Source organism: Petaurus breviceps, unplaced genomic scaffold, assembly GCF_028583685.1.
Source record: "Petaurus breviceps papuanus isolate PSGF00001 unplaced genomic scaffold, PetGlider_PUasm1.0 90977, whole genome shotgun sequence".
In the NCBI taxonomy this organism is placed as follows: domain Eukaryota; kingdom Metazoa; phylum Chordata; class Mammalia; order Diprotodontia; family Petauridae; genus Petaurus; species Petaurus breviceps.
The window spans coordinates 19,788,248-19,808,150 of record NW_027187391.1 but is presented as its reverse complement, the minus strand read 5'-3'; the positions used below and the strand labels follow the sequence as shown (position 1 = coordinate 19,808,150).

The following is a 19,903-nucleotide window of genomic DNA, read 5'->3' as shown; positions in this document are numbered from 1 at the left end:
GAAGGATCTCACATTTTTTCCAAGTTCTGAGGTGTAAACACTCAAACTAAAAGTTTTCAACTGACTAGAGAGAACTAATTCTAGTTGGCTCCTGTGCACTCCTGCTTTTGGGACACTGTATCCTAGTAACAACTCTGTGGAGTATGTGCTATTTTCCTCATTTTAAAGATGTAGAAATTGAGGCAGACTGAGGTAAAGGTGACTTACACAGGGTCACAATCTAGTAAGAGACTGAAGTCAGACTTAAACTCAGATCTTGCTGACTTCAAGTCCAGAGCTCTATCCACTGTGCCACCTAGCTGCTAATAGTCATCAGAATTTAAAGATCTTCCCTGCCCCCTAATAGGCCAAATATAAGAGAGAAGATGCAGGTAAGGAGACAGCTAGGCTTGTTAATGTTTGTGGGAGGGCTTTGGGATGGCGTTGTTCTCTGTGGTGATAAAGTCTATTAACTTCTTTGTTGCTACGGTGGATTTGGTTTTCTGGTGTCTGAATAAATGCTTTGCTTCTTTCTTCTATATGGAGAGTTTGTTATATTTTGCAATTCAGAGCTATGTCAGCATTTTCATAGTTGCTATCAGTGCTGTGAATATTGCCTTGCCCATACAATTGCCAATATATGTTTGCTGATTAAATTGACTTATTAACTATGTGAGTTGCTGGGAATATAAAAGCAAAATGAAGCAATCCATGACCTCAAAGAGATTATATTCTATCATAAAACAACATGTGTACATATGCATAAATGCAAAATATATACAAATTAAATTTTTGCTTGGGCAGCTAGGTGGCACAGTGGATAGAGTGCTGGGTCTGTAGTGAGGAAGACTCATCTTCATTAGTTCAAATCTGGGCTAGGACATTTTCTAGCTGTGTGACCCTGGGCAGGTCACTTAACCCTGTTTACCTCAGTTCCTCATCTGTGAAAAATGAGCTGGAGAAGGAATTGGCAAACTATTCCAATATCTCTGCCAAGAAAACCCCAAATATGGTCATGAAGAGTCAGACACAATTGAGCAGCAACAAATACTAGATAATTTTGATGGCGGGGACATGATAGGTGTATGGAGTTTGGTGTATGGAGAATTTGGAAGAGTCTTACCTTATACAGTTAAGGTACCTATAGATAAGGTAAGGTAATTTATATAGGTAAGGTACTGCAGCTCAGCTTTGAGGGAAGCCAGAGTTTCTAAGAGGCAGCGATGAGGAAGGAGTGCATTCTAGGCATGGGGGCAGCTTAATCAAAGCCATATGTGGTCAAATTGTGGAGTAACATGAAGAGCAAACTAAAAAACATTTCTCACCTACTTGACCATCCTCTTCAACCCCATGTCAGCCTTTGGAATTCTGACCTTTCCTTCTAGAACCAACTCAAATGATACCTCCTCCATCAGGCCTTCTTTAGTGCCCCCAATTAAAATTGTTCTTTCTCACTTCATACCTCAAAATAATACTTTGTATTTCTCTTTTCTACTTACCTAGATCTACTTCATATTGCAAATTATTTTGACCCTTCCACCAGACTGTAATCAGTGAATGCACAGAATCATTTCTTATATATCTTTTTATCTTTTCCCATGCTAAGAGAAACAGATGTGCTGTTTGCATAGATGTACATAGTGTCTAAGATCATAGGACATTAGCCTCAGCAAATACTTACATTTCATCACTGCCTGTATTTCATAGATAGGTGTGAGACTAAGCAAACCATCAAAATCCTTAGGCAGTGGATAAATGGAATTCCACTTATTGGAAATATCTGTAAATTTCACAATCCGTTTCCTGCTCTTTGGAATCTTCCACTCTGCAATCTCTTTTAGGGTATACATATGTTCATCTTCACACTCATAGAACTCTCCTTCTTGCGACAAGGGTATGATAAATGAATGATTCTGATTGTCCCTTACCACTCCACAGTTCACCATCATTTCCCCATTGATCTCTTCGATGGAGTTGAGCATGATGGGTTCACCAGGGCTGATGGTGAGATTCCCCAAGTTTATAGCCTTCTGATGGTAGAAGCAAGGGTGGCTTAGCCGGTTTGGGCCAATATAAACTGCTCTTGTAATATCACCCATTGTATGATATGGTTCTCTATCAGTCACAATCTTGAAAAGACCTAAGGATAAAGAAGAGTGAATTAAAAATATATTATACCAAGGGAATACATGCAAAGAAATAATAGATGAGGTAAACTCAGATGGATCCAATAAAGTCTAGAGGCTACATTTTAAATGAACTGTCTGTCCACAATAATTCCCAGGGTAGAAGTGAGGATGAAATAAGATCAAATTTGCAGACTATTTTGTAAACCTTAAAGTGCTACATAAATGCTTGGTATTATTATTAGCTTTTACTGAATAGTTATTTTTTATAACCTTTAGTTACACATCTTCCCTTGTCAGTAGTTGGAATAATTTCCTCACTTGCCTCTTGTATATAACCTCTACTCCACTGTTTCTTTACTATACAAAATATAATTTATTATGATAAATCCCTAAAGGTACCCCATGTTTAAATATTCCACTGTTCTTTCAGTTTCATTGCTATTAGTTTTGCAGTTGTCTGAAAAATTTGTTTAATGTTTACAGTTAATAAAATTTTAAGGAAATAAAAATGTTGAATTGCTCAGCTATGCTGCTAATATGAGAACAATTATCATTAACACTAACACTTTTTTTTGCCAATTTTCTCTAATCCAGTTTACCAAAAAACTCTACCTAGCATCACACATACTTTATAGACAGTTTAAAAGTCAAATCAAGTTAAAAATATTTATATGTGAACTGATCTCTATCCTCTGTACAAAAATCACCATCCTCCAGACAATAAGCCATGGTCTCTATTTTAAGCAAATCAAGGTGGCAGTGGCAGGGGGGTGGGTGTGGGAAGATTTCTGTTAGATACAAGGATGAATTTCTCAATGATGTGGGTAATTTAACATGCTAACATAATTGAAGAAATATATTATGGGATCTCTTGATTATGTCTTTAAGGACTGGATAAAGTTGCAACTTCTAAATCAAGGGTCTTGAAGGCAGCAGGTGGACTATACAGAATATACTTGTTAAGTTTAAGTCTTTGAATTCTAACTGAAGATTGTTTTTTTTTTTAATCCATGTGGAGGATTTTGTTTCAGGGGCGAAATAGAATTCTTAAACATACACTAAATAATTTTTCCTATTTAGAGGGATTAGCATCAAAGAAACAAAAATAACAATCCACCTAGTATTCTCTTTGTGTTCTCTACTAGAAGGGTAAACGAACTGATATATGTGTGTGTGGGGTGTGTGTGTTTTATACTTTTAAAAATTATACATTTTGCTTATACCTTTTTTTTAAAGCAATAGGGGTTAAGTAACTTTCTCAAGGTTACATGGCCAGTTATTTCTGGGTGTGGTGCTGAGTATCTGAGCCCAGATTTGATCCAGGTCATCCCGACACTGGAGCTGGTGCTCTTACTCACTGAGCCACCTGGCCGCCCCTATTGCTTATACCTTTTATTATTACATCACAATAATTTCTACATATCCCCCTTTCCCCTATGATCCAATGCGTCTTCCCTTATCACTAAGAGATAATCAACTGTCAAAGAGTCTATTTTCCAATTTATACATTATTCCATTTCTCTATGCCTCCAAATATTCAACAATATGAGAGAGGTCATTTACTCATCTCTTCTCTTTGACCATCATTAGTATCAACATTTTCACAGACTATATCAATCTAATATTGTTTTCACTTATATTGCTAATTATATTTTGTATATTATTCTCTTGGTTCTGCTTATTTCACACTGCATTGTTTCATACACATCTTGCCACGTTTCTCTGAATTCCTCATATTTGTCATTGATTAAGGTGTCCATTCTATAGTCCAATAATAGTCCATCTGTTGTTTTTTAGTCATGTCTGACTCTTTATGATACCATTTGGGGTATTCTTGGCAAAGATGATAGGTTGTTTTGCCATTTTCTTCCTTTTACAGATAAGGAAATTGAGGCAAACAGGATTAAGTGACTTGCCTAGGATCACATAGCTAGTACTTCTCTGAGGCCAAAAGGGAATTCATGAAGATGAGTCTTCCTAACTTCAGGCCCAGCACTCTATCCACTGTGCCACCTAGCTGTCCCCTGTAATATTCCATAACTGTCATATAATTTCAATTTATTTAACTGTAAACAAATACCTCTCTAGTTTGGGGGGTCTTTTTTCTTTTGTTTTGATATTACAAAAAACATTGTTATGAATATTCTGACATACATGGGATATAAATAAGGAAGTATTAAAAGAATAGTTTGTTGTCTTTGATGAATCAGAGGCACCTAATTGAAATGAAATACATCTTTGAGACCTGAAAAAGCTGGCATAGATGATAGCTGAATTGTTGTTAGTGACATGTAAGGCAGTTTCTTGGGCCAGTGGATGAAGAGCTGCTTGAATCAGGAAGCCCTGTTGCATGACCTTGGGTAAGTCACTTAATTTCTGTTTGCCTCAGTTTCTTCATCTGCAAAATGGGGATAATAATGACATCTACCTCCTAGGGTTGTGGTGAGGATCAAATGAAAAAGCAATTGTAAAGTACCTGGGACATAGTAAGAGTTATATAAATATTAGCTGTTATTCTAGTACTTGAAAACAATGGAACATAGGAGGGATGACAAGATTGGAGAAGGGCAAGTAGAATTTCTATTTAAAAAAAGAAAGGAAAGAGAACAGTCTGAAAAGTATAGACCAGTGAGTTTGACTTTGAATCTTGGGAAAATTCTGGAAGGGATCATTAAAGAGGTGGTTGGCAAAGCTCTATATAGGGAAGCTGCGATCATAAAGAGCCAGCATGACTTCATCAAGATCAAGTCAAGCTAACCATAGGTCCTTCCTTCCTTCCTTCCTTCCTTCCTTCCTTCCTTCCTTCCTTCCTTCCTTCCTTCCTTTTTTCCTTCTTCCTTCCTTTTTTCCTTCTTCCTTCCTTCCTTTTTTCCTTCTTCCTTCCTGTCTTCTTCCTCTTCTTTCTTCTCCTTCTAAAAGGATTACTAAACAATTAGAATATGCGCATACTGTGGATATAGTCTATCTAGATCATGGCAAATGTTTTGATAAACTAAATCATATTATTGAAAATGTGATGATTAGGTAAACTGACTTAAAGTGATAAGATGCTTAATCCATCAGTCTCAATCATAGGTTTTAGAAGAAATATTAAAAAAGCTTTGAAAACCATTAGACAAAGTGAAATTATGCCAGACAAGAAGTCTGTTTCAATTGGATGAGTGATTTCAGTATCCCCTCTGGGGCTTGTATAAAAGCATTGAGTTGGCTGTAAATTGGGGAATTCAAGCAAGTAGATAGCTGCAAAAGAGATTTCCTACAAACTCCTGAGGAGAAACTATCTTGGGGAGTAGCAAAGGGGGTGTTAGGGAAGAAGGAGGCCTTCACTTCAGTCTTACCCTAAGTGTTCTTACCCTTGACCCTTTGACCAGAGAAGGAACTTTTGATCTTTGAGGATACTTGACTTCCCGTATTCCTTTCAGTATCCTAAGAACATCCTTGAATCAGCTAATTGAAGTATCTCCAATGGGATCCAGGAACAGATGAAATGTAAATAATTGTCTCCATGAGGAGCCCAGAAAAGACATTACAATAGGCATTTTTTGAGCACCCAACCAACTGGAGAGAAAGACTACCAACAATAAGGAGCTATGAGTTACTCTTTTACTACATGTTCTATCTAAACTAGTCTACTTTCCCCTGGAATCTCTATGTACTTGAGGGAGAATTTGTCACACTTCTCCTGGGATATTTTATAGCAATCACTCTTACTATGCTACCTTATTAAACACCCCTTTCTGAAAACTGTTTGAACAATTTTCAGTTAATAATCTTGCGGGAAATCCACAGACATGCCATCAAAGAGTCTAGGAGGAAGGATAATTTCAACTGGGTTTGAGATGACCGACAAGAGTTATCCACTTCCATTCGTTTTTTTTTCACTGGTTGGGCTTCAAGCTGATGGCATTAGAGAATCACCTCCAACTATTCAGGAGTACCCCTAGAACACTGAGTGGGAAATGTAGCCTTGTTCTAGGACCTCTACTCATTTGTGAGACTAGGAGGTGGGATAAGGATACTCTGATCTTATGTGGGAGAAGATAAAGACATGTGGACTAATCAATAATACTTGTAGAAAAGATAGTGGCATACAGAATGATTAACATTAGTAGATTAATTCAGACTTGAGACTAGACTCAAAGAATAGTTATAAAAGGTTCAATGTCACTGAGGCAAAAAATAATCTCCAGTAAAAAACCTCAAAAATATGCTTAAAAAATAGCCCTATGCTGTTTTTATCAATGACTTGAATTTTCAAAGTTCATGAAATTTGTAGATGACACAAAGTTTGGAAAGTGCACTGGATGACTGAGTTGGGATTGCAAAAGACTTTGACAGGCCAGAGCATTGGACTTAATCTAATAATATGAAATTTTTTAAAGAAAAATATAAAATCCTACACTTGGGCACCAAAAAAAAATCAACTTTACGTATTCAATACAATTCAACAAACATTTAAGCACCTATTATGTGCCAGACACTGTGCAAAGTGCTGGGAATACAAATAAGAATGAGAAAGGCATTCCCTGCCTCAAGGATCTTATAATCTAATGAGGAATGACATGCAAAAGGAAGGTAAAAAAGGGAGAAGATCCATCAGAGGGTATCTGTCCAGGGCATGATATTCTGTGGAGTGGAAACCCAGCAGAACTGCTAATGAAAAATTGAGTTACCTGCAAATTTCTGAGTCCTCAATAATGGAAGGCTATGGGATGAATTTATTGCTTCCCCTTCTAGCCCTCAGATCAGAGAGGAGAGACAACTGAGAAAATCCAGAAGGTGATAAGTATCAAAAATTGAATACAGTCTGCATGGTGATGAGATTTCAGGTGACCAGCTTATCCTGAAGGAGGCCTGATGTTCCATGGAGTAGAAGTCAAGCAGAGCTGCTGATGGAAAATGAATAATCACAACTACCTAATAGATTAACTAGCAGTTGTTCTAAAATAGAATAAAAAGATCTAAGGATTTTTAATGACTACAAGCCCAAGATGATTTTGCAGTGGATTGTAACAGCCCAAAAAATAATGTAATAATGAAATCTTGACTTCATTAAGAGGGCCATAACTTTTAGGAATTAGGGAGGTGATAGCCCCACTGTACTCAGCCCTCGTAAGACTTCATCTAGAGTATTATGCTCAGTTTAAGGTAGCATAGCTTAATGAGAATACTGGTAAATTAGAGGGTGTCCAGAACAGGGCAACAAGGATTCTGAAGGGCCTTGAGTTTGTGTTGTATGAGGATCAGTTGGAGAAACTGGGTATGTTTTGGCCTGAAAAAGAGTAAATTCACAGAAGATAGGATATCTGCATTCAAACATTAAAGCTGAAACATGGGTGATGGATTTGTTTGCTTCTCTTTGGCCCCAGAGTTTAGAAGCAAGAGCAATGTGTGGAAGTTGCAAAGAGGCAAATTTAATAATGATATCCAGAAAAAAATTTTCCTAATAATTAGAACTGTCCAAAGTGACTGCTTTGAAAGGTGGCGGTTACTCTGTCCTTATAGGTCTTTAAACAGCATGGCTGACCATTTGTCAGGTATGATGTAATATGGCCTGCTTTTGTGTATGGTTTGGACTAGACTACAGCTGCTATCCATTATACCTCTCAAATGCTTTGATTCTGATTCTCTTGTTTTTCTGTTTTTAATTCTTTTAGGTATATGTGATTATTTTTCTAAATAATATTTTATTTTTCCCTAATTACATGTAAAAATAATTTTAACAGGCTTTTAAGATTTTTTTTTGAATTTCATATTCTCTCCTCCCTCCCCTCCCCCTGAATTGGTAAGCAATCTTATGTAGGTTATATATGTGTAATCATGTAAAACATATTCCTATATTAGTTGTTTTCTGGAAGAAAAGTGAAACAAGGGAAGAGAGAGAGGAAGGAAGGAAGGAAGGAAGGAAGGAAGGAAGGAAGGAAGGAAGAGAGAGAGACAGAGAGAAAGAAAGAGAGAAAGAGAGAGAAAGAAAGAAGGAAGGAAGGAAGGAAAAGAAAGAAGGAAGGGAGGGAGGGAGGAAGGAAGAGGAGAAAAATAGTGTGCTTCATACTTCACCAGTTCTTTCTTTGGAGGCAAATTGCATTTTTCATCATGAGTCCTCTGAGACTGTCTTAGATCATTGTATTAATGAAAATAGCCAAGTCATTCACAGTTGTTCATAGTACAATATTGCTATTACTGTGTACAATGTTCTCTTGATCCTGCTTACTTCACTCTGCGTCAGTTCTTGTAAGTCTTTCCAAGTAGTTCTGAAATGATCCTGCTCATTATTTTCTATAGAACAATAGCATTCTGTAACAATCATATATCACAACTTGTTCTTTAATCCCATTTCTGTGTATGGGAAAATTCACCTTTCAAACCCTACAATCTAAGTTAGCCCCTTAAATACAATTCAACAATTCTTGCAATAGTTGCCAGAGATCTACTTAAAATAATATAGTAGGAAGGGATAAAAACTTGCATAACTTAACTGATGATTTGTAGAAGTCCCCCTGTGAATAAATTCATGTTTTCAGGTAGGTGGGTTGGTTATGCTAAAGTAATTAGAAACCTCAGGATATTACAAAGTAGTATAACAAAGAAAAAGATTTAACTGAGATGCCTTATTCCCTTAGCAGCATCATTATCTCAAAATAATTGCACCCTTTGGAGTTTTCTCCCTAGAAATCCACATTACAAGAAAAATGTTTCTATGGTTCTGTGTATTTTCCCTTCGTATATGATTATGTGAATAGTTGAAAAAAATAAGTGGGAGAATATAGCAGAAATGGTTGATTAACCTATCACTTCATGAGTTATAGAAGTCAACAAAATATTCCTTCTTAATAAAAAACTACCAAGTGCCATATAACCTAGGGCAACCTTCCCCTACATTCTAGTCTGACTGAAATGAAAGTCCATTTCCACCATGATTGTAGGCAAACATTTAAAAATGCCCAGTTAGGCCTAATAGTGATAAATTTGACATCAATTTTGCTTCTTTTTCAAAGAGTGGGCAAAAATCCATATATTATTTTTACCATAAAATATTCACTGAAAAATATTATAATTATTAGATAATTTGTTATCTTTACACCACAATATTTTAACATCAGAAAAATAATAGATATTGATTTCTAGTTTTGTAGGTTGTAGTATTTTTAGGGGCAAAAGGGATCTTCTGAATTACAGTAGGCATCAAGAGTCTCATTCATCATATAAAAATAGTGACTTAAGAGATAAAATGCCTTAAAAGTGTTGAAAATTACTCCAAAGTTGAATTACTATCTGAAATCTTCTATTTCTTTAATAGTTCCAATGTTCAGGGGTGGACAGGTGGCTCAGCGAGTAAGAGCACCGGGCTCCAGTGTCAGGATGACCTGGGGATCAAATCTGGACTCAGATACCCAGCACCATACCCAGAAATAACTGGCCGTGTAACCTTGAGCAAATTACTTAACCCCAATTGCTTTAAAAAAAATAGTTCCAGTGTTCCATGCCCCTGCTCAGAGGTAGGATTCACTGTTTTGTCCTTTCATTCCCAAACATTGGTCTATTTTTGTCTCTTCCCTCTTTTTCTCTTTCTCATTTAATTCCACACTTATTTGGGTGACTTGCATCTTATTTTCTATTTCTGGGTACTGATCTTCTGAACCCTTTCCAAATTCTTCATATCACCCTGAGATATAGTGAAATAGATTTGCTGCTGGAGTAAAACTTTTTATCTTACTCCTGACACTGATTTATGACCTTGGGCAAATGAATTTAACCTCACAAGGCTTCAGTTTCCTCATCTGTAAAATGAGTGTGTCTCTGAGGTATGTACTAACTCCAGATTATATAGATATAAATAAATGTAGATAGATAGATATACACACACATGCATACACACAGATATATCTTTATTTTTACTAATCATTGGTAATATTATTCATTTTATGTATTTGAAAATATTTTTAGAAGGGTTACATAGGTTTTATCAAATTGCAAAAGAGGTTATGGCTCAAAAAAAAAAAGGTTAAGAATCTATAATCTTGATTGAGGTAAGGAACTCAACTTGGTACATGTAATTCTGGCCTAATGAATGTCACAGCAAAAGATAAAGCATGGAACTAGGGAATAGTGAAGATGTATAAATTTCCCTGACCAGATTATGAAAAGGAATAGTTGTGGCAATGAGACAGTTACAAGCCAGCAAATCTCTGTATTCATGTCATATTTACATCTCAAATGACACCTCTTCCATAAACTTGTAAAATTGTAAAGTGATTTACAAACCTCAAAGTACTACATGACTACTAGCTATGTTATTAGGGCTTTTCCTGATTCCCAGAAATGATCTTTTCTCCCTTAGACCTCACATAGTACTTTGTTTTCTACCTCTCTAAGCACTCATCATGTATTTAATTGTGTATTATGATAATCAGGGTGTAGTTCTTAACTCCCTCCATTCTTGTTGTTCAATTGTGTCTGACTCTGAATTTGGAGTGTTCTTGGCAAAGATACTGGAATGATTTACCATTTTCTTCTCTAGCTCATTTTACAGATGAGGAAACTGAGGCAAACAGTGTTAAGGGTTACACAGCTAGTAAGTATTTGAAGCCAGATTTGAACTCATGAAGTGAAAATGAATCATCCTGATTCCAGGTCTAGCACTCTATTGCACCACCGAGTTTCCCCCTCCCACTCTTCCACTAGACTGTAAGTTCTAAGAGGACAGAGACTATATCTTATCTAAACTTTGTATCCTCTCTACACAGGAGGCACTAAATGATATATTCCTATGGTGAACTGTATTGAACTGAAATCACTCTGTACTGAAGAAAAGACTTAGGAGAAACTTAAGTAGGATATAAAAGTATATAAGTAATTCTTATACAGACAGATGTAATGAACTGATATCCACCTTCAAAGGCAAAAAAAGAGAAGCTGAGTTAAGGCTTCACCATGAAAAATCTACCACAATTTGTATAGGATTGTTTCCCAATAGGAAAAATTGTTAAAAACTGAAAGGACTGATTTAGGAAGGCTGTGTAGTTGTAAATATATTTTCAAAATTAGATTAGAATCATACCTATATGAAATAGTTTAAACTGGATCTGCATAGAGGTAAAGAAATAGATTAAATGCCTAAGGCTTTTTGTGTGGTTTCTCTTTCCTTCCTTCCTTTCTTCCTCCCTCCCTTTCTTTCTTTCTTTCTTTCTTTCTTTCTTTCTTTCTTTCTTTCTTTCTTTCTTTCTTCCTTCCTTCCTTCCTTCCTTCCTTCCTTCCTTCCTTCCTTCCTTCCTTCCTTCCTTCCTTCCTTTCTATATTTCTTCCTTTCTTTCTTTATGGATGAATAACTCTGAAACTTCCACAAAAGTATTTTTTAAATCCCCATCTCCTTAACATATGCATTCCTTTGAGAGCACAGTGACATGTGTATAACCTAACATACCATGGCTACTTACTAAATGATTTTTTATTTAGCAATGATAACATAAGAATCCTTGCTTTTTCTGCCTAAGGGGTCTGCTTGAATGATAATTTATCCATAAAACTGCCATCTACAATGATTTATATTTAAAAACCTTTCTCCTCAAAAAAGTAGAGATAAGAAAGAAACATAAGGGGCGGCTAGGTGGCACAGTGAGTAAAGCACTGGCCCCAGTGTTAGGAGGACCTGAGTTCGGTTCTGGCCTTAGACACTTCACACACACACACACACACACACACACACACTAGCTGTGTAACCTTGGGCAAGTTACTCAACCCCAATTACCCTCCAAAAGGCGAAAGAGAGAAAGAAAGAGAGAAAAGATTATGTGCCTAGAAGATATTGTGAACTGTGAACCCTCATGAGGTCACCCCAGTTCCCTGTGACTTTTTTCTGCGTTCAAGTAGAGTAGCATCCTTGTACCTGTTTGCAGAGACTACCCTGCCCAAACATGAGGGAAGGAGACGATCTCTAAAAGGCTCTAGGGACCTATCTCAATCAAGGGAACATAAGAGAACACCATAATAGAGAAGTGAGATGTCTAATGCTGCCCCTAGTTGACAACTGGTTTGGGGAATTCCAGGAGAAGGGCACATCAGAACAGCTAACCTCTTCAGCTCTCAGCATTCTGGGAGCATAATTCCAGAGATTAAATTGACAACAGAAGTCCCCTTGAGTGATTCAAAATCCATGGAGAAGAGAAATCTAGGTTAGACCCAGCTTCCCCCACCCCCAAGTATTTCCACAGACTCTACTTGACTGAAAAGAATTTCCTGCATTCTTAAGTCATGTTCCCTAAAATAGGGAAAGGGTGTCGGGGAGGGAGAAATGACCCAACCTTCCACTTCTTCTGACCCCCTGCCCCATGTGTTGCTTAATATTTCACTCTCACAATTCCCTATCTATAATAAGCTGGTTATACAGCAAAACAAAAAGTGTCAGCACATTTAAAATGTGAATGTTGATTTACTCAGTCTCATTATGCTCAGCTGCTACAGCTCCTTCAAAGAAAAGAAACCACAAAATGCAAAGGCACTTCCCAGAGCTTCTGTTATTCATGGCTCTGAAAGGGGTTTTTTGAAACCAATTTAGGGAGGACTCCACACTCCCCCTTATTTAAACGGTCTTAATTTTGCTAATGGAATGTCAGCAGAAAGAGTTGGGGAGCCATGTGGAGCTGATTGCTTTGCTCCAATATGGATGCTGCCTGCGAATTAAACCTACCTAAGTAGCCACCTGTTTATGCTTACGATTATGGAAAGACCCATATGTTTCTCGCTCTACACATGGGAGGTAAATATTGAAAAAATTATTCTGGTGTGAAGGGTGAACAGCAGCAATTCTTCTTTCGCTGTCAACATATGCTGTGGTGTTTCCCCCTAATGTGGTGCCTTGCCTGACATATTTGCTGATGTTTACCATGCAGCGTTCCCCCCCCCAAATCTGTTACCCATGGTTATGCAAAACAATTAAAATCCATTCACATTAAATTCAAATTAGGAAACCATATAATTTTCCAACATAAGCATAATATAGTTTCCCTTTGAAGCTGGGGTTTTAAATAGATTTTGATTTGAATGCTGAACAAAGACGAACATCTCCACTATTACCATCATCAACACAAAGAGCTCCTCTCCTTTTTCTTCCTAGGTCTTGAAAGGTAGTCCAGAGCCTTGACTTCATTCCATGGGTCTTGCAAAAGAATTAAAGCCTGGCATGCTTAGAGTGCTGAGTTTGGAGTCAGGAAGACCTGGGTTCAAATCCTGCCTCTACCACTTACTATGTGAGCCTAGTTGAGTCCTTTAACTTCTCAGAGCCTCAGACAATTGTTGGTGCTGCTGCTGTTGTTATTGACTTGTTTCAGTTATGTCTGGCTCTTTGTGATCCCTTTTGGGTGTTTTCTTGATAAAGATATAGAAGTGGCTTGCCATTTCCTTCTCCATTTCATTTTACAGATGAAGATGCAAACAGAGTTAAGTGACTTGCCCAGGGTCAAACAACTAGCACACATCTAAAACCAGATTGGAATTGAGGAAGATGTCTTAGCTCTGTTCACTGTGCCACCTAGCTGCCTCCAATTTACAGGCAATATCAATGTTAAAATAAAACGATCCACTTTAGTAGGTCTAATCTGGAATTCAGCTTGGGTGGTTCCCACAGAGTTCTGCAGAGAAAGCTGGATTTGGCAAGCAGGCTGGCAGAAGCAAAGTAGTTAGGAAGATGGAAAGGCAGAACAAAAAGCCGGGGGCGGGTTACTGGTGGCAAGCTCTGAAAGTAGCACACAAATGAGTGCCATTGTTTTAGTTTGACTCAGGTTAGGGTAACATGAAAGGTCTCCTTTGCCAAAAAAAAAGGAACAAAGCCCCTGCCACTCCTGAAAGAATCATTTCTAGGGGATTGATGAAGAGAATTCCCTCATCAACTAGATTAGCCCCAGGCTATTGAGGCTATCTTTGGGACTTTTGATTACATGTCATAGATAGAAAATATATACATATGTGTGCATATACATATGTATACATGTATGGTTGTTTGTATATATTGTGTATATGTGTGTGTTAAAAAAACATATGTATGAATGCCCTGGATACGCCTCTTGGCCATCCTGAAGGAAGAGTTGCCCCCATGTAGACTGCCCCAAAATGAATTCTTCCCCTTCTTTCCACTGTATAGAATGCAAAGTCATAGGAAAAGCCACCCCTTTGTATTTACCTATAAGGGGGAGTGAATAGATCTTGGGGGAGAGGCCTTTTCCCATCTTCCTTTCTTCCAGGGAGATGCTAGGAACACAGCAGAGATGAGTCAATCTAGCCAAGGGCTGCTAGTGGCTAACCTGGCCCAAAGCATTTTGAAGAGCTGGTGGGACTAACATACTCTGCCATGCATGCCAAGCAGAGAATTCCTCAATAATGTTTAGTCAATGTCCTGTCTTGAGGACACCATGAGATAATCTGTTAGCGATATGGCAACTGTGAAGAAAGAAACCATATGGCCAAGTGGTAAGAGCTCCTAGGGGATGTCTTGCTATCTGCTCTGACTTTGAGAGGACCTTAACTGAGCTTCCTAAGCAGAGAAAGGGGATTTCCAAGGCAGTCAATCTCAGAATATAGCCTAGGAACCAAAGAAGGAAAATTTCTTGGCCAGTAACAGCTTCAGGGGTTGCCTCATAATTAACTCCAAATTTAAAACTTCTGGAATCTGGGAAGTTGAGAAAGTGAAGTTTTGGTGGGCAACAGGCCTCTCAGAGAGAAAAAAGGCATCACGGGTGAGGCTTTGTATGTCGGGCAGAGCTGCCACAGGGACCTAATATCACAATGAAGATGAGCAAGTATCCTGAATTCCATACTCTATTGCACAGTTTTTTCAAATGTGTGGAAAAGGATGCTTCTCTGGCATTCACAAGAGGATTTTCCTTCCAGGGGAGTCCATACTACAGGATAGTGCTTTGCACTAGGGGAACTAACTATATCCCTACTAGACTTGAAGTCAAGAAGCCCCTAAATTCAAGTCCTGTCTTTGACACATTGTAGGTCTGAGACCATGGGCAAGTCATAGTAACTTCTCAGAGTCCCAGGCAACTTTCTAAGATGATAAATGAGACATCTGCCAATCTGCATGTGCTTGGGGAGTTCTCATAACCTAATAAAATCAAAGGTCCCTCCCCTGATGAAGTATGAAATACCCAGATTAGAATGCAAAAATAAATTAACAAATAATTACCTGAGTGAAAAAATAAAATATTTTAAATTAGCAGATTTGTTCCTATTGACTAATCCCATCCTCCCATATACACATACATACTGTATATATATGTATATATACATATGTATATGTGTATATATATATGTGAGCATGTGTATATATGTATATAAATACACATACATATTTTATGTTATAGGAGAGATTCCTAGATAGCCATGTTACCATCAAATTCTGTGAAAAAACACATATGCCTATATTTGTATATCTATTGCCAAATACTTATATTTTGAGATGTAATTTAGCTTAATATAGATATATAGATATATATATATAGATATATATATAGATATTTTTAAAGCAATAGGGGTTAAGTAACTTGCTCAAGGTTACATGGCCAGTTATTTCTGGGTGTGGTGCTGAGTATCTGAACCCAGATTTGATCCAGGTCATCCCGACACTGGAGCTGGTGCTCTTGCTCACTGAGCCACCTGGCCGCCCCTAAGCAATTGGGGTTAAGTAACTTGCTCAAGGTTACAGGGCCAGGTGTTTCTGGGTGGGTGCTAAGTGTCTGAGCCCGGGATTCGATCTCCAGGTCTTCTCAACACTGGAGCCAGTGCTCTTACTCGCTGTGCTACCTGGCTGCCCCTTAATATATATTTTTATAAACCCAGATACAGAGGTTTTATTTTTAAGGAAATGAAGATATCTGAAAGTTTCTTTTTAAAGTAAATTCAGTATTGTTTTCTATTTGCAATTGAGATTTAAACATAAAGAAGGAAAAGGTAGGCAAAAAAAAATTGTTAGATTTTTTTTTAACAGTATAAAGGTCTAACTGTAAAGGCCACAGACACCTAAGAGGTAGATAATAATGCAATGAATAATGTTTAGAAATAACATAGAATGTGTTTTTCATCATTTTTAACTGTAGTGGCAGAAATATAGTTGGCATAATATTAAAATAGAACATTTACCTTCACCTAAATAAATCAACAGGAAAATGGAGGGGTTTTTTTTAACACGTCTTTATATAAAGTACACTTATTTTATGAATGGGAACAGAGTCATTTGTTTAGTATATATTTTTTTCTTTCAGTCAATTCAATGATTGTCTTAAGATAACAATTCTATTAAAGTGAAAATATCTCTCTTCAATCAAAATGACTGAAACCTTTTGGGATTGTGTGGAAAATTCATTTTATCTGGTAGGCATGTAATTCATATAAGAAGTAAAATTTCCATATACATTATTTTCCATGAGTCACATGCAATCCCTATTTCATGATAAAGAGCATTATTATTTTCTATGAATTTTTCCATTATTCCAAAGCCTGTTGTTACATTTTGCAATCCTCTAGTGCTATTAGATGTCTCTAGATGATCATAGGATCATAGATTTTAAAAGGGAGAGGGTTTAGTCCTTTAGCCTAACACTCTGAGGTCCTCTAAGGTAAAGTGACTTGCCCAAGGCCACATAGTGATTAACTGTCTGAGGTAAGATTTGAAACCATGTCATTTGATTCCAAATTCAGTATTCTTTCCCACTGCATCATGAGAATGTTCATGTTAATAAACAGCAATAAATACCTCTAATAAGGCTTTCCATTATGTATATGTGTGTGTGCGTGTGTTTGTGTATGCACATATACAAAAACACAATAGTACTAAATAAATATATATGTATATATGAAATACTGACATTTATTTAGTACTTTAAAGTTTGTAGGGTATTTTACATATATGCTGTCATTTGAATCCCATCATTCATCTGTGAAGTACATACTGCAGAAATGTGAAATACAAAAGAAATGTGAGATGTCCAAATTTAGAGACATCTCCGCCCCAAATGTTCTATTTGTGTCTGACTTGTGGTAGAGCATTCTGAGTTTGTATTGGTCTAATTGACCACAGTCAGACATTGTAACTTGACTCTAACAAAGTGATGTCATTTTGGTTCTCTTTGAAAATGAAGGACAGCAATCATCAACACACTACAGGTATTACTATCCTGATTTTACAGATAAGGAAACTGAGGCTTAGAACAGTTGAATGACATGATCGCTTGGACACATAGTAGGATGTGCTGGAGGCAGCTATTTTCAGGGTATACATTTACACCTAAGAAATGGTCAAAGACTACAAATCTGGATCTAAGTTCTTATTCTGTTACTGTTTACACTTAAGAAAGTGATAGGGAAAATGTCAAGAACTAGTTTTAAAACATTTCCCACCATTCTCGTGGCACATAAGAGTCAGAGTCAGAATACCCAGGTATTCTTGACTTCTAGTCTAATACTCTTTGGTTCAGTGTAATTAAATTCATGATACAATTTATCATTGTGAAGAAAAAAATGGAATTGTTTCTGTCCTAAAGGAAGGCTTTCTCAATGTCTTTCCTAAACTGTGGCAAACAAAACTGACAATAACATTCCAAATGTGGTCTCATCAAAGCAGAGTATCTAGTCTAACAAATCTGTACCTTCCTGGAACTTTTGCTTCTCTTAAAGCATCCCAGATCAAATTAGTTCTTTTGGTTGCTACGATACCTTGGGTTTGCAGTTTGCTAAAATCCCAAGATTTTTTTTTTCAGAAGAACTGCTATCTAACCATGCATCACCCATGTCACACTTTTTACAGGTTAAAGATCTGTGTAAGACTTTACATTTATCCCTACTGAATTTCATCTTATTAGATTCAGCTTAATGCTCTGGACAGTCAATGTTGTTTCAGATCCTGACTCTGTTATCTAGGGCATTCATTATTCACTCCTCCCTCCCAACCTTTGTTTTACCAACACATTTGATGAATAGTATCAATTTCCCTTATGGAAATACCCTAGAAATGAGTCTGATCTCCTCAGAGCCCTAGAACAGGGATATAATGATCCAGAGTTTTAGAAAAAAAGAATCTCACCCTTCTCTTTAGGGGCCAGGCTTTCCCCTTATTTAACCCAGTCTACATGCTCAAATCCATAGCCAAATGACTTCCTAGAGGGAGAATATGAACAGGTGTATGCTGTATTACAAAGCAGCCATCTTGATAAGAAGGCATTCTCTGATTTTATACTCATTACAACCCCTTTTCTTCCTTTAAAACTGACTACCCCAACTGCAAATATGTCTTAAATTACTTCTCCAAACATCCACTCAAATCATGCAATAAATATAAAGCCAAGAAAAAAGCTCAAAGGAATGTCTTGAGGAACAACTGGCCTTGTGAAAATGTTGGCAAACATGTCAGCTTTAACAGGAAACATCTCTTACGGTGGAAGGATAGAAATCTGAACATCTGTTAGAAAACATTGCTAGTTGAAAAGGAAATTGGCCTAAGCTAGAAAGACACTGTGCATAAATCCAACCTCTTACTATTATCATCATCAAATAAAATAGCTTTCATTTGGAAAATGTCTAACAACATAGATGTGGACCTGGAGTTGAAGGGGAAAAATGTTCCTTACAAAAGATATGTCACTCAGAGTTTTGAGTAAAGGAAGTTTAAGAAGAAGAAAGAGAAAATTTAAAGCTCAAGAATTTCTATTGTTCTTTTAAATTGCTTGAATTGTCTGGATTCCAAATCAAAATAAGCCAAGTTAAGACGACATCTTAAAATAAAGATTTCTCAAATATATATAAAGCAAAGTTATGAATGAGGATGACAGATCATTTGCCCTAGAGTGGGAACTATTGCTTTATTCCTGTTACTTGTGTGAATGTGTTAAAAAAAAAATAACAACAAAAAACCCCAACAACCCTGCAGTTTCTCCGATAAGGAGAGGTAATAGATAACATAACCACAAGATACTGTACCTGGAAAATTTAGAGGGAGTTCAAATTTAGGAGAACATTGACCATCTTCATTTTCCTTACAAGTGTTAGCCATGACCTTCTTTATTTTGAAACTGTTGACTTTAATCACTTCTCCTGTGGACAGGGAGCATTCATTTCCAAACATTTCATAAATAGAACCTAAAGGAAAAGAATAAAGATTTATTGTAAAGTGGCTCAAGTCCCACTATCTCCATGAAGGACATAAGTCAATACCTTGGATATTACGTGTGTTCCAGAAGACCTAGCACAGTTTTAAGGCATCAAAATTTAAAACTGCACTAAGCTTTTTCGGATACCCTGTATCATCATGATCATCAATTAAGTCCTTTTAGCATTTGATGAAAATTATTAAAATTGGTTTTAAAAAATTGTTGATGCCTTTTGCTTTTTATACCATAGTAATTTCTCCTTGGGGTGGCTAGGTGGCACAGTGATCAGAGTGTTAAGCCTAGACTTAGGAAGACTGATATTCTTGGAGTTCAAATCTGGCCTCAGACACTTGCTGGCTGGGTGACTGTGAGCAAGTCATATAACCCTGTTTGCCTCAGTTTCCTCATCTATTTGAGGTGGAGAAGGAAATGACAAATATCTTTGTGACGAAAACCCCAAATGGCCGAACAAAGAGTCAAATAAGACTGAAAACAACAGAACAACAATTTCTTCTAATATTCACCTCCCCACAAAATAAACACACCTTTTATAACAAGGGGGAAAATGTAAACAGGAAACATTTCTTCTGGTGGTAGTATAGAAATTTGTATATCTGTTTGAAAACATTGCTAGTTGAAAAGGAAATTGACTTAAACTAG

The 19,903-nt window shown here is 36.9% G+C and overlaps 1 protein-coding gene across 1 annotated transcript in view; it reads right to left on the bottom strand.

Annotated features, from left to right (window-relative positions):
- THEMIS (thymocyte selection associated) overlaps positions 1–19,903 on the bottom strand; it is a 199,865-nt gene that overhangs the window by 124,841 nt on the left and 55,121 nt on the right. Inside the window, exons 2-3 of the mRNA XM_069077277.1 lie at positions 19,074–19,232; positions 1,661–2,119 (exon numbers count right to left, since the gene is read on the bottom strand). Coding sequence (XP_068933378.1) covers positions 1,661–2,119; positions 19,074–19,232 — 618 coding nt within the window. The remainder of the gene's footprint in view (positions 1–1,660; positions 2,120–19,073; positions 19,233–19,903) is intronic.